Here is an 18,108-nt window from a genome sequence, read left to right on the forward strand (position 1 = left end):
CATCAGTCGACAACAACTACATCAGTCGACAACAACTACATCAGTCGACAACAACTACATCAGTCGACAACAACTACATCAGTCGACAACAACTACATCAGTCGACAACAACTACATCTGTCGACAACAACTACATCTGTCGACAACAACTACATCAGTCGACAACAACTACATCAGTCGACAACAACTACATCAGTCGACAACAACTACATCAGTCGACAACAACTACATCTGTCGACAACAACTACATCAGTCGACAACAACTACATCAGTCGACAACAACTACATCTGTCGACAACAACTACATCGGTCGACAACAACTACATCAGTCGACAACAACTACATCAGTCGACAACAACTACATCAGTCGACAACAACTACATCTGTCGACAACAACTACATCAGTCGACAACTACGTCAGTCGACAACAACTACATCAGTCGACAACAACTACATCTGTGGACAACAACTACATCTGTCGACAACAACTACATCAGTCGACAACTACGTCAGTCGACAACAACTACATCAGTCGACAACAACTACATCTGTGGACAACAACTACATCAGTCGACAACTACGTCAGTCGACAACAACTACATCAGTCGACAACAACTACATCTGTCGACAACAACTACATCAGTCGACAACAACTACATCAGTCGACAACAACTACATCAGTCGACAACAACTACATCTGTCGACAACAACTACATCTGTCGACAACAACTACATCTGTCGACAACAACTACATCAGTCGACAACAACTACATCAGTCGACAACAACTACATCAGTCGACAACAACTACATCAGTCGACAACAACTACATCTGTCGACAACAACTACATCTGTCGACAACAACTACATCAGTCGACAACAACTACATCAGTCGACAACAACTACATCTGTCGACAACAACTACATCTGTCGACAACAACTACATCTGTCGACAACAACTACATCAGTCGACAACAACTACATCAGTCGACAACAACTACATCAGTCGACAACAACTACATCAGTCGACAACAACTACATCAGTCGACAACAACTACATCTGTCGACAACAACTACATCAGTCGACAACTACGTCAGTCGACAACAACTACATCAGTCGACAACAACTACATCTGTGGACAACAACTACATCAGTCGACAACAACTACATCAGTCGACAACTATGTCAGTCGACAACAACTACATCAGTCGACAACAACTACATCAGTCGACAACAACTACATCAGTCGACAACAACTACATCTGTCGACAACAACTACATCAGTCGACAACTACGTCAGTCGACAACAACTACATCTGTGGACAACAACTACATCAGTCGACAACTACGTCAGTCGACAACAACTACATCAGTCGACAACAACTACATCAGTCGACAACTACGTCAGTCGACAACAACTACATCAGTCGACAACAACTACATCTGTCGACAACAACTACATCAGTCGACAACAACTACATCAGTCGACAACAACTACATCTGTCGACAACAACTACATCTGTCGACAACAACTACATCTGTCGACAACAACTACATCAGTCGACAACAACTACATCAGTCGACAACAACTACATCAGTCGACAACAACTACATCTGTCGACAACAACTACATCTGTCGACAACAACTACATCAGTCGACAACAACTACATCAGTCGACAACAACTACATCAGTCGACAACAACTACATCTGTCGACAACAACTACATCTGTCGACAACAACTACATCTGTCGACAACAACTACATCAGTCGACAACAACTACGTCAGTCGGCAACAACTACATCAGTCGACAACTACGTCAGTCGACAACAACTACATCAGTCGACAACAACTACATCAGTCGACAACTACGTCAGTCGACAACAACTACATCAGTCGACAACAACTACATCTGTCGACAACAACTACATCAGTCGACAACAACTACATCAGTCGACAACAACTACATCAGTCGACAACAACTACATCTGTCGACAACAACTACATCTGTCGACAACAACTACATCTGTCGACAACAACTACATCAGTCGACAACAACTACATCAGTCGACAACAACTACATCAGTCGACAACAACTACATCAGTCGACAACAACTACATCTGTCGACAACAACTACATCAGTCGACAACAACTACATCAGTCGACAACAACTACATCTGTCGACAACAACTACATCTGTCGACAACAACTACATCAGTCGACAACAACTACATCAGTCGACAACAACTACATCAGTCGACAACAACTACATCTGTCGACAACAACTACATCAGTCGACAACTACGTCAGTCGACAACAACTACATCAGTCGACAACAACTACATCTGTGGACAACAACTACATCTGTCGACAACAACTACATCAGTCGACAACTACGTCAGTCGACAACAACTACATCAGTCGACAACAACTACATCTGTGGACAACAACTACATCAGTCGACAACTACGTCAGTCGACAACAACTACATCAGTCGACAACAACTACATCTGTCGACAACAACTACATCAGTCGACAACAACTACATCAGTCGACAACAACTACATCAGTCGACAACAACTACATCTGTCGACAACAACTACATCTGTCGACAACAACTACATCTGTCGACAACAACTACATCAGTCGACAACAACTACATCAGTCGACAACAACTACATCAGTCGACAACAACTACATCAGTCGACAACAACTACATCTGTCGACAACAACTACATCTGTCGACAACAACTACATCAGTCGACAACAACTACATCAGTCGACAACAACTACATCTGTCGACAACAACTACATCTGTCGACAACAACTACATCAGTCGACAACAACTACATCAGTCGACAACAACTACATCAGTCGACAACAACTACATCAGTCGACAACAACTACATCAGTCGACAACAACTACATCAGTCGACAACAACTACATCAGTCGACAACAACTACATCAGTCGACAACAACTACATCAGTCGACAACAACTACATCAGTCGACAACAACTACATCAGTCGACAACAACTACATCAGTCGACAACAACTACATCTGTCGACAACAACTACATCTGTCGACAACAACTACATCAGTCGACAACAACTACATCAGTCGACAACAACTACATCAGTCGACAACAACTACATCAGTCGACAACAACTACATCTGTCGACAACAACTACATCAGTCGACAACAACTACATCAGTCGACAACAACTACATCTGTCGACAACAACTACATCGGTCGACAACAACTACATCGGTCGACAACAACTACATCAGTCGACAACAACTACATCAGTCGACAACAACTACATCTGTCGACAACAACTACATCAGTCGACAACTACGTCAGTCGACAACAACTACATCAGTCGACAACAACTACATCTGTGGACAACAACTACATCTGTGGACAACAACTACATCAGTCGACAACAACTACATCTGTCGACAACAACTACATCAGTCGACAACAACTACATCAGTCGACAACAACTACATCAGTCGACAACAACTACATCTGTCGACAACAACTACATCTGTCGACAACAACTACATCTGTCGACAACAACTACATCAGTCGACAACAACTACATCAGTCGACAACAACTACATCAGTCGACAACAACTACATCAGTCGACAACAACTACATCTGTCGACAACAACTACATCAGTCGACAACAACTACATCAGTCGACAACAACTACATCTGTCGACAACAACTACATCTGTCGACAACAACTACATCAGTCGACAACAACTACATCAGTCGACAACAACTACATCAGTCGACAACAACTACATGTGTCGACAACAACTACATCAGTCGACAACTACGTCAGTCGACAACAACTACATCAGTCGACAACAACTACATCTGTGGACAACAACTACATCTGTCGACAACAACTACATCAGTCGACAACTACGTCAGTCGACAACAACTACATCAGTCGACAACAACTACATCTGTGGACAACAACTACATCAGTCGACAACTACGTCAGTCGACAACAACTACATCAGTCGACAACAACTACATCTGTCGACAACAACTACATCAGTCGACAACAACTACATCAGTCGACAACAACTACATCAGTCGACAACAACTACATCTGTCGACAACAACTACATCTGTCGACAACAACTACATCTGTCGACAACAACTACATCAGTCGACAACAACTACATCAGTCGACAACAACTACATCAGTCGACAACAACTACATCAGTCGACAACAACTACATCTGTCGACAACAACTACATCTGTCGACAACAACTACATCAGTCGACAACAACTACATCAGTCGACAACAACTACATCTGTCGACAACAACTACATCTGTCGACAACAACTACATCTGTCGACAACAACTACATCAGTCGACAACAACTACATCAGTCGACAACAACTACATCAGTCGACAACAACTACATCAGTCGACAACAACTACATCAGTCGACAACAACTACATCAGTCGACAACAACTACATCAGTCGACAACAACTACATCTGTCGACAACAACTACATCTGTCGACAACAACTACATCAGTCGACAACAACTACATCAGTCGACAACAACTACATCAGTCGACAACAACTACATCAGTCGACAACAACTACATCTGTCGACAACAACTACATCAGTCGACAACAACTACATCAGTCGACAACAACTACATCTGTCGACAACAACTACATCGGTCGACAACAACTACATCAGTCGACAACAACTACATCAGTCGACAACAACTACATCTGTCGACAACAACTACATCAGTCGACAACTACGTCAGTCGACAACAACTACATCAGTCGACAACAACTACATCTGTGGACAACAACTACATCTGTCGACAACAACTACATCAGTCGACAACTACGTCAGTCGACAACAACTACATCAGTCGACAACAACTACATCTGTGGACAACAACTACATCAGTCGACAACTACGTCAGTCGACAACAACTACATCAGTCGACAACAACTACATCTGTCGACAACAACTACATCAGTCGACAACAACTACATCAGTCGACAACAACTACATCAGTCGACAACAACTACATCTGTCGACAACAACTACATCTGTCGACAACAACTACATCTGTCGACAACAACTACATCAGTCGACAACAACTACATCAGTCGACAACAACTACATCAGTCGACAACAACTACATCAGTCGACAACAACTACATCTGTCGACAACAACTACATCTGTCGACAACAACTACATCAGTCGACAACAACTACATCAGTCGACAACAACTACATCTGTCGACAACAACTACATCTGTCGACAACAACTACATCTGTCGACAACAACTACATCAGTCGACAACAACTACATCAGTCGACAACAACTACATCAGTCGACAACAACTACATCAGTCGACAACAACTACATCAGTCGACAACAACTACATCTGTCGACAACAACTACATCAGTCGACAACTACGTCAGTCGACAACAACTACATCAGTCGACAACAACTACATCTGTGGACAACAACTACATCAGTCGACAACAACTACATCAGTCGACAACTATGTCAGTCGACAACAACTACATCAGTCGACAACAACTACATCAGTCGACAACAACTACATCTGTCGACAACAACTACATCAGTCGACAACTACGTCAGTCGACAACAACTACATCTGTGGACAACAACTACATCAGTCGACAACTACGTCAGTCGACAACAACTACATCAGTCGACAACAACTACATCAGTCGACAACTACGTCAGTCGACAACAACTACATCAGTCGACAACAACTACATCTGTCGACAACAACTACATCAGTCGACAACAACTACATCAGTCGACAACAACTACATCTGTCGACAACAACTACATCTGTCGACAACAACTACATCTGTCGACAACAACTACATCAGTCGACAACAACTACATCAGTCGACAACAACTACATCAGTCGACAACAACTACATCTGTCGACAACAACTACATCTGTCGACAACAACTACATCAGTCGACAACAACTACATCAGTCGACAACAACTACATCAGTCGACAACAACTACATCTGTCGACAACAACTACATCTGTCGACAACAACTACATCTGTCGACAACAACTACATCAGTCGACAACAACTACATCAGTCGACAACAACTACATCAGTCGACAACAACTACATCAGTCGACAACAACTACATCTGTCGACAACAACTACATCTGTCGACAACAACTACATCTGTCGACAACAACTACATCAGTCGACAACAACTACATCTGTCGACAACAACTACATCTGTCGACAACAACTACATCTGTCGACAACAACTACATCTGTCGACAACAACTACATCTGTCAACAACAACTACATCTGTCGACAACAACTACATCTGTCGACAACAACTACATCTGTCGACAACAACTACATCAGTCGACAACAACTACATCAGTCGACAACAACTACATCAGTCGACAACAACTACATCAGTCGACAACAACTACATCAGTCGACAACAACTACATCTGTCGACAACAACTACATCAGTCGACAACAACTACATCTGTCGACAACAACTACATCTGTCGACAACAACTACATCAGTCGACAACAACTACATCAGTCGACAACAACTACGTCAGTCGACAACAACTACGTCAGTCGACAACAACTACGTCAGTCGACAACAACTACGTCAGTCGACAACAACTACATCTGTCGACAAAAACTACATCAGTCGACAACAACTACATCAGTCGACAACAACTACATCAGTCGACAACAACTACGTCAGTCGACAACAACTACGTCAGTCGACAACAACTACGTCAGTCGACAACAACTACATCTGTGGACAACAACTACATCTGTCGACAAAAACTACATGTGTCGACAACAACTACATCTGTGGACAACAACTACATGTGTCAACAACAACTACATCTGTCGACAACAACTACATCTGTCGACAACAACTACATCTGTCGACAACAACTACATCTGTCGACAACAACTACATGTGTCGACAACAACTACATCTGTGGACAACAACTACATGTGTCGACAACAACTACATCTGTGGACAACAACTACATGTGTCTACAACAACTACATCTGTGGACAACAACTACATCTGTCTAACAACAACTACATGTGTCGACAACAACTACATGTGTCGACAACAACTACATCAGTAAACAACAACTACATGTGTCGACAACAACTACATCAGTCGACAACAACTACATCAGTCGACAACAACTACATCAGTCGACAACAACTACATCTGTCAACAACAATTACATCAGTCGACAACAACTACATCAGTCGACAACAACTACATGTGTCGACAACAACTACATCTGTGGACAACAACTACATGTGTCGACAACAACTACATCTGTGGACAACAACTACATGTGTCGACAACAACTACATCTGTGGACAACAACTACATGTGTCGACAACAACTACATCTGTGGACAACAACTACATGTGTCTACAACAACTACATCTGTGGACAAAAACTACATCTGTCGACAACAACTACATCTGTGGACAACAACTACATCTGTGGACAACAACTACATCTGTGGACAAAAACTACATGTGTCGACAACAACTACATCTGTCGACAACAACTACATCTGTCGACAACAACTACGTCAGTCGACAACAACTACGTCAGTCGACAACAACTACGTCAGTCGACAACAACTACATCTGTGGACAACAACTACATCTGTCGACAAAAACTACATGTGTCGACAACAACTACATCTGTGGACAACAACTACATGTGTCAACAACAACTACATCAGTAAACAACAACTACATCAGTAAACAACAACTACATCTGTGGACAACAACTACATCTGTCGACAACAACTACATCTGTGGACAACAACTACATCTGTGGACAAAAACTACATGTGTCGACAACAACTACATCTGTCGACAACAACTACATCTGTCGACAACAACTACATCTGTCGACAACAACTACATCTGTCGACAACAACTACATGTGTCGACAACAACTACATCTGTGGACAACAACTACATGTGTCGACAACAACTACATCTGTGGACAACAACTACATGTGTCTACAACAACTACATCTGTGGACAACAACTACATCTGTCTAACAACAACTACATGTGTCGACAACAACTACATGTGTCGACAACAACTACATCAGTAAACAACAACTACATGTGTCGACAACAACTACATCAGTCGACAACAACTACATCAGTCGACAACAACTACATCAGTCGACAACAACTACATCTGTCAACAACAACTACATCAGTCGACAACAACTACATCAGTCGACAACAACTACATGTGTCGACAACAACTACATCTGTGGACAACAACTACATGTGTCGACAACAACTACATCTGTGGACAACAACTACATGTGTCGACAACAACTACATCTGTGGACAACAACTACATGTGTCGACAACAACTACATCTGTGGACAACAACTACATGTGTCTACAACAACTACATCTGTGGACAAAAACTACATCTGTCGACAACAACTACATCTGTCGACAACAACTACATCTGTCGACAACAACTACATCTGTCGACAACAACTACATCTGTCGACAACAACTACATCTGTCGACAACAACTACATGTGTCGACAACAACTACATCTGTGGACAACAACTACATGTGTCGACAACAACTACATCTGTGGACAACAACTACATGTGTCTACAACAACTACATCTGTGGACAACAACTACATCTGTCTAACAACAACTACATGTGTCGACAACAACTACATGTGTCGACAACAACTACATCAGTAAACAACAACTACATGTGTCGACAACAACTACATCAGTCGACAACAACTACATCAGTCGACAACAACTACATCAGTCGACAACAACTACATCTGTCGACAACAACTACATCAGTCGACAACAACTACATCTGTCGACAACAACTACATCTGTCGACAACAACTACATCTGTCGACAACAACTACATGTGTCGACAACAACTACATCTGTCGACAACAACTACATCTGTCGACAACAACTACATCAGTCGACAACAACTACATCAGTCGACAACAACTACATCTGTCGACAACAACTACATCAGTCGACAACAACTACATCTGTCGACAACAACTACATCTGTCGACAACAACTACATCAGTCGACAACAACTACATCTGTGGACAAAAACTACATGTGTCGAAAACAACTACATCTGTCGACAACAACTACATCTGTGGACAACAACTACATCTGTCGACAACAACTACATGTGTCGACAACAACTACATGTGTCGACAACAACTACATCTGTCGACAACAACTACATCTGTCGACAACAACTACATCTGTCGACAACAACTACATCTGTCGACAACAACTACATCTGTCGACAACAACTACATGTGTCGACAACAACTACATCTGTGGACAACAACTACATGTGTCGACAACAACTACATCTGTGGACAACAACTACATGTGTCTACAACAACTACATCTGTCGACAACAACTACATCTGTCTAACAACAACTACATGTGTCGACAACAACTACATGTGTCGACAACAACTACATCAGTAAACAACAACTACATGTGTCGACAACAACTACATCTGTCGACAACAACTACATCTGTGGACAACAACTACATCTGTCGACAAAAACTACATGTGTCGACAACAACTACATCTGTCGACAACAACTACATCTGTCAACAACAACTACATGTGTCGACAACAACTACATCTGTGGACAACAACTACATGTGTCGACAACAACTACATCTGTGGACAACAACTACATGTGTCGACAACAACTACATCTGTGGACAACAACTACATGTGTCGACAACAACTACATCTGTCGACAACAACTACATCTGTCGACAACAACTACATCAGTCGACAACAACTACATCTGTCGACAACAACTACATCTGTGGACAACAACTACAACTGTCAACAACTATATCTGTCGAAAACATCTACATCAGTAAACAACAACTACATGTGTCGACAACAACTACATCTGTGGACAACAACTACAACTGTCGACAACTATATCTGTCGAAAACAACTACATCAGTAAACAACAACTACATTTGTCGACAACAACTACATCTGTCGAAAACAACTACATCTGTCGAAAACAACTACATCTGTCGACAACAACTACATCAGTAAACAACAACTACATCTGTCGACAACAACTACATCTGTCGAACACAACTACATCAATAAACAACAACTACATCTGTCGACAACAACTACATCTGTCGACAACAACTACATCTGTCGAAAACAACTACATCTGTCGAAAACAACTAAATCTGTCGAAAACAACTACATCTGTCGACAACTACATCTGTCGACAACAACTACATGTGTCGACAACAACTACATCTGTCGACAACAACTACATCAATAAACAACAACTACATCTGTCGACAACAACTACATCTGTCGACAACAACTACATCTGTCAACAACAACTACATCTGTCAACAACAACTACATCTGTCGACAACAACTACATCTGTGGACAACAACTACAACTGTCGACAACTATATCTGTCAAACAATTACATCAGTAAACAACAACTACATGTGTCGACAACAACTACATCTGTGGACAACAACTACAACTGTCGACAACTATATCTGTCGAAAACAACTACATCAGTAAACAACAACTACATCTGTCGACAACAACTACATCTGTCGAAAACAACTACATCTGTCGACAACAACTACATCAGTAAACAACAACTACATCTGTCGACAACAACTACATCTGTCGAACACAACTACATCAATAAACAACAACTACATCTGTCGACAACAACTACATCTGTCGACAACAACTACATCTGTCGAAAACAACTACATCTGTCGAAAACAACTACATCTGTCGAAAACAACTAAATCTGTCGAACACAACTACATCAATAAACAACAACTACATCTGTCGAACACAACTACATCAATAAACAACAACTACATCTGTCGAACACAACTACATCAATAAACAACAACTACATCTGTCGACAACAACTACATCAGTAAACAACAACTACATCTGTCGAACACAACTACATCAATAAACAACAACTACATCTGTCGACAACAACTACATCTGTCGAAAACAACTACATCTGTCGACAACTACATCTGTCGACAACAACTACATCTGTCGACAACAACTACATCAGTAAACAACAACTACATCTGTCGACAACAACTACATCAGTAAACAACAACTACATCTGTCGACAACAACTACATCAATAAACAACAACTACATCTGTCGACAACAACTACATCTGTCGAACACAACTACATCAATAAACAACAACTACATCTGTCGACAACAACTACATCAGTAAACAACAACTACATCTGTCGACAACAACTACATCAGTAAACAACAACTACATCTGTCGACAACAACTACATCTATCGAACACAACTACATCAATAAACAACAACTACATCTGTCGACAACAACTACATCTATCGAACACAACTACATCAATAAACAACAACTACATCTGTCGACAACAACTACATCAATAAACAACAACTACATCTGTCGACAACAACTACATCTGTCGACAACAACTACATCAATAAACAACAACTACATCTGTCGACAACAACTACATCAATAAACAACAACTACATCTGTCGACAACAACTACATCAATAAACAACAACTACATCTGTCGACAACAACTACATCTGTCGAAAACAAATACATCTGTCGAAAACAACTACATCTGTCATTAAATCAAACTCTGTGTATACAAAATATATAACATTCACGTTTTTTTTAATGAATTAAATTAAATAATAATTCAGCCTTTCAATCTAATAATTATTAAAAGAATATAATTAAATACATGAAAAAGTTTCAGTATAAAATTCATACTTTTAACATTTAAAAAGTAGAATTCCCTCACTCAACCCTCTGATGGCACAGTCTGAAGTACTTCCGTAGACGTGAGGGTAGCGATGAATCACACGAACAACATGAGCTGCCAGCCAAAGTCTAAGCAGATATAATCATCCTTTCGAAAACATTAAGAACGTTTCAATGAGGTTTCCCGTCGTCATCCGTCAAAAGTATTTTCATCTCCTGCTGAACAATCGCGGTGAAACAAACAAACCTCGATGACATCACCAGATCTTTGTTGCCAGACACTCAAAGTAGTGAAGATCTTGGCACGGGGAGCGTTCCAATCCTCTTTTTACTGGCCTTCTCCTCTTTGCCAAGTTCTCTGTAAAAGCAAATAGCTTCACGCGATGAATGTGAAAGTGAGAAAAAAACGACTTGAGCGATCACTCATCCCGCTTTTTTTGATGTTGATTCTTCCCACCTTTAGTGATCCCTGCAGGAGGCGTCCGGCCTCGCGTGAAGCGCGTCATAACAACCTTTTTCTTCTTCTTCTTCTTCTGTTCCTCGCCGTTACACACGTGCGTCGTAAATCCACCGACCGACGCGCAGGTTGAGTCGAACGTAGAGACTCGGCGGGACTCTTGATTTATGGACGGAGGCAACCTGGAGTGTAAAAACAACAGAAGCAAGTCTCACTCGAGGGCCAAACATCTGCCACGATGCTGTGAAACCATCGAAACACCATCGTTGAGTCGCTGTTTTGATTTGAGGGATAAAAAACTGGATGATCCAGCAGATGATGTGATATATAATAAGTATGTTCTTCAGGGAAGCTGCACTTTCACTAGACCGTCTGTGTGTTTACGGGCTCCTGCCGCAGCATAAACCGTTGTTAGCAAACACCTCTGCTGAAGATGGTTGAGGTCGCAGCGACTGCTGCTGGGAGGAAGAAGAATGTGGGATGTAAATTAAGTTAATCGGCTCCTGCAGTGGAGGTTTTTTTTTTTCTTGGCCCTCAACACCACTGCAGTCATTACAAGCTGTTGTCTTGCTGGAGCGACTAGTGATGCTCTGCAGAGCAGCCGTGATGAACAGGTTCTTCTGTGTCTGAATGAATAACCAGTGACATCCAACTACATCGGTGAGAAACGACTACATCGGTGAGAAACGACTACTTTGGCGAGAATCGACTACATCGGTGAGAATCGACTACATCGGTAAGAATCGACTACATCGGTGGAAATCGACTACATCGGTGAGAATCGACTACATTGGTGAGAATCGACTACATCGGTGAGAATCGACTACATCGGTAAGAATCGACTACATTGGTGAGAATCGATTACATCGGTAAGAATCGACTACATCGGTAAGAATCGACTACATCGGTAAGAATCGACTACATCGGTGGAAATCGACTACATCGGTAAGAATCGACTACATCGGTAAGAATCGACTACATTGGTGAGAATCGATTACATCGGTGGAAATCGACTACATCGGTGGAAATCGACTACATCGGTAAGAATCGACTACATCGGTAAGAATCAACTACATTGGTGAGAATCGATTACATCGGTGGAAATCAACTACATCGGTGGAAATCGACTACATCGGTGAGAATCGACTACATCGGCGGGAATCGAATACGTCGGCAGGAATCGACTACATCAGCGAGAATCGACCACATCGGTGAAAACTACGTCGGCGAGAATCGACTCCGTCGGCGAGAATCGACTCCGTCGGTGAGAATCGACCACGTCGGTGAGAATCGACCACGTCGGTGAGAATCGACCACGTCGGTGAGAATCGACTACATCGGTGAAAACTACATCGGCGGGAATCGACTACGTCTGCGAGAATCGACTACGTCGGCGAGAATCAACTTCATCGGCGAGAATTGACTACATCGTCGACTACATCGTCGACTACATCGTCGACTACATCGTCGACTACATCGGTGAGTAACGACTACATTGGTGAGAATAGACTACTTCGGTGAGAATCAACTACAATATACCAACAAATTAAGATATTTCAATTTTAACCTCTTGTATCTTGTACACTTTTCCCCTCTGACTGATAACGTTGATTATTTTTTTTGAGAATCGACTACATCGGTGAGAATCGACTACATCGGTGGAAATCGACTACATCGGTGAGAATCGACTACATCGGTGGAAATCGAATACATCGGTAAGAATCGACTACATCGGTAAGAATCGACTACATCGGTGGAAATCGACTACATCGGTAAGAATCGACTACATCGGTAAGAATCGACTACATCGGTAAGAATCGACTACATCGGTGGAAATCGACTACATCGCTGAGAATCGACTACATCGGAGAGAATCGACTACATCGGAAAGAATCGACTACATCGGCGAGAATCGACTACATCAGTGAGTATCAACTACAATATACCAACAAATTAAGCTATTTAATTTTAACCTCTTGTATCTTGTACACTTTTCCCCTCTGACTGATAACGTTGATTTTTTTTCTAACCTGGTGTGACGTTGATGTTGTTCTGAGTTTCTTGTCCAACTATTTAATCTTAATCCAAATTGAAGAACCTTTAAAAAAAAAAGCTGGAAAGTGTCTGAATGAATTTCATCGAGACGGTTCATCATCTCTCTCTTGTAAACGTCGCCCCCTACAGGCGACGTGAATCACAGCCACGATGGCTGAAGAACAGACTAATTGTTACATCTCAGCAACGTTCAATTCATCCAAGGTCACAGTGAAGGTCAGCGATGACACAGACGCCGTCAAAGGTGCAGCTCAGTCAGAAGGTGAATTATGACTTTTTTCCTACATTTGTCATCAGAGTGAAGCAACAGTCGTGTGTGTGTGTTTGTGTGTGTGCGTGTGTGTGTCCGCCTACACGGCTGGGTGGTCCACAGACCCCCGTGTGACCCCCCCAGACACGACCCTTGTGCACGCCCGCTCCAGCATGAACCCCTCGACTGTTCCGGGGTCAGGGGTCACGGATCATCGAGACACAAAGGAACACATGGAGGATCTGTGCAAAGACGTCAGTTTCCTTCACGCATGTGGATTTATTGATGCGATGAACATCACAGCTAACATGACTCTATCTCTACGTCATGTGTCTTCACATGAAGACTTTCTATGTTGGAGTCGTGTTTTAAGGAGGTCACAACACACCCTCGGAATCCAACATGGACAATTGTAATCACATCCAAAAGATGTAAAGTTGTTTTTTCTTTTTAACTTTTAAATGTCTGGACTTTACAACGAAAACCTGCCAATCAAAAATTAATATTTAGTTGAAAGATGTATAAAGGAAAGAATAAAAATGAAGCTTATAAACATGAAGAAATACACTTTTTAAGCTTAAATGTGTAGAAGAAAAATGTTTCATGGCAGAATATGGGTTTCTACGTGTGTGTCACTATAGCTCCACTAGAGGGAGCCACATTCATAACAGTGGTGCTTTTCGTCTCTAGCTCTTAGCGCTTTTTTCAGTATCAACACATTTTTGTTGCTATTATTAGCATCTTCTTCTATTAAAAGTCAGTTTGCATGAATAAATTAACGTTATTCCAGGATAATCACAATCAGAAATATACACAGATTTATTGTGTTTATTTATTTATTTTATTAATAAAATGATTCTAAAGAAAAAGATGTGTAAATTTAATATATTTTACAATTTAAAATACAATAAATCCAACGCAAAAAAACGTGTTATTATTCGATAAATTGTGTAATATTTCATTTTATATACAAAAATATGATATAAATACAATATGAAAAATATAACTATAACATATCAGCGTCATCAGAATATAGAATCCTTCAATTTCATTTACACTAGTTTTACTTTTTAATCAAAACTTTGTTGTTATCTTAAGCATTTCATTATTTTATTTAAATCATTTAATTCGATATTTTCTATATTGAAAGTTTGAATGTGTTTGTATTGTAAAATATAATTAAAATATGTGTTTATTGAAATACTTCTATTTTTTCCACCAAATATTTTCTAATTTCAATACATTCACACACACAAACAATTCTAAATTCAATATTGTTTTAATTCGTAGCGTTTTAAATTAAATATAAAAACGTTAACTTAATAGTGACACCAGACAATACCAACGGAGTACCGAGCTACTTGTTCATGCGCGTCTACATTGTCAGGTGACCATCTGCGCATCACATGATTGGCTGAAAGTTGGATCAAGTAGCTCGGTACTATTTTGGTATTGTCAACGTTTAATAATTGATTTAGAACACACACAATCCTGATAACATACTTCCAAAGAGGCAACATAAAGTAAACCAACGCGTAAGGAACTTAAATTACGTTTTTTTAAGTTTAAATTAAATAAGGAAAAAAACTAAACACAAACTACAAATACATTTTCTTTCTTTTTTAATGCATAAAGTCAAAAAGTAAAAATATTTAGGAGCTTAAACATGAAACAACATCGTTCGTGTTACATTAAAGTGCATTAAGTTGAGAAAATAAAGGAAAAAATTAAGTTTTATTAACAGTTTGAAGGAAGAATAAATGTGTTACTCGCCAAAATACAGTACATCTCGTTAAAAATAAATCAATATTGTTGACGAACTCGGATGCATATACGTCCAGAGATAACGACACCATCCAAAAAAAACAATCCAGCCAATCAGATCAACGCGTCTTCTTCATAAAACTCTGGCTCCCTCTGCTGGACAATTATCATTATTATGACTCAAACGAGTCCCCCAGAGTGAACTTGAATTAAACATCTCTCCGTCAATGACATCAAAAAAAACAAAAAAAACTAGACCGAGGTTTATTTTAAACGCCGGGGGTCTCTGGAGAAAGTGGGCGGAGGCTCAGCCTCGGGGATGGGAGGGAGCGAGCGAGCGGAGCCGCCGCTGGACACCCGAGCACAGCGCGCTCTACCGGGCGTGACGCGACGACCCTTCTCGCCGAGCGTCGCCATGGACGAGGATCTACCGGAGGAGCGACGCAGGAGTCGCGGCGACGCTGCCGTCACCACCCGCCCGCAGCTCCAGGGTCCAGGGCGCCGGAGCGCCACCGCCTGAGATGGAGCGACGCGCCCGGTTCCAGGAGGAGCCGCCGCGGAAGGAGGAGGAGAAGCGCCGCGAGAAGAAGCCGAAAGTCGGCAGACTCCTGAGGAGGAAGCCGCTCAAGTCCGTGGGCAGCTTCGTGAACCGGATCATCAGAACTTTGGGCACTTTCACCCACTTCGGGGACGCGGAGCCGGAGCCGGAGGACGACGACGGCGGGTTCCGCGTCGGCGCACCTTGCGCCCTCAGCTCGGGGGTCCTGAAGGAGGAGAGACCCGAGGAGTCCAGGGGGTCCTCCTCCACGTGCCGGGAGAAGCTGCTGTACCAGTACGGGGATAGGGTCCCGGGGGTCCTGGGGCTGAAGAACCACGGGAACACGTGTTTCATGAACGCGGTGGTCCAGTGCCTGAGCAACACGGACCTGCTGGCGGAGTACCTGGGTCTGGACTGGTACAAGCTGGACCTGAAGAACGTGAAGGGAGAAGTGACGGAACACCTGGCGTCTCTGGTCCGGGCTCTGTGGACCCTGGAGTACACCCCGCAACTCTCGGTGGACTTCAAGGTAGGAACAACTTTTTACTTGTTGTCATCGAAGTCCAGGTGAGGATGAAAACATTGATGCACTTAAAGTTCAACTAAATTTGTTCATTTTAGTGTACCCCAAATAGATGATGGACTCTATTGTATCATCAGTGTGTGTTTGTACAAAAACTCTCTTTTCATTGAAATATTGACATTAGAAAAGGATCTTAAGCTCCGCCCACTGAAAAACTTTGTTTTTCTGGAGATTAAATCTTGTTGACCATAACCACACCCACTCTGCTGTGATGGGTCAAGCATTGGAGGTGTATCACTGCGCGTCATCAATCAAGGAAGTCTCCACCTGCAATGGACTCGTTGTATAAACAAAGTGGGGCGTGATTACAGCCGGCTGGAGGAGGAGTGAAGCCCTCATTAGGTCATAGTGGACTCTCGTAACCTCTCGTTCGCCCAGATTTCAGAGCAACTTTATAAAGTAATAATTTTAAAACATGGTCATGATGAGGAACTTATCGCATCTTGGAGAGGAAGACTTCAACGATTGAAACACGTGAGTTAAGAGAGTTCAA

At 41.8% G+C, this 18,108-nt stretch overlaps 1 protein-coding gene across 1 annotated transcript in view; it reads left to right on the top strand.

The window, feature by feature from the left end:
- Window positions 1-16,501: 16,501 nt before the first annotated feature.
- LOC148064820 (ubiquitin carboxyl-terminal hydrolase 43-like) overlaps window positions 16,502-18,108 on the top strand; it is a 42,099-nt gene continuing 40,492 nt past the window's right edge. Inside the window, exon 1 of the mRNA XM_087809569.1 lies at window positions 16,502-17,561. Coding sequence (XP_087665695.1) covers window positions 17,016-17,561 — 546 coding nt within the window. The 5' untranslated portion in view covers window positions 16,502-17,015. The remainder of the gene's footprint in view (window positions 17,562-18,108) is intronic.

Source organism: Callionymus lyra, chromosome 15 (assembly GCF_982586985.1).
Source record: "Callionymus lyra chromosome 15, fCalLyr1.hap1.1, whole genome shotgun sequence".
Classification (NCBI taxonomy): domain Eukaryota; kingdom Metazoa; phylum Chordata; class Actinopteri; order Syngnathiformes; family Callionymidae; genus Callionymus; species Callionymus lyra.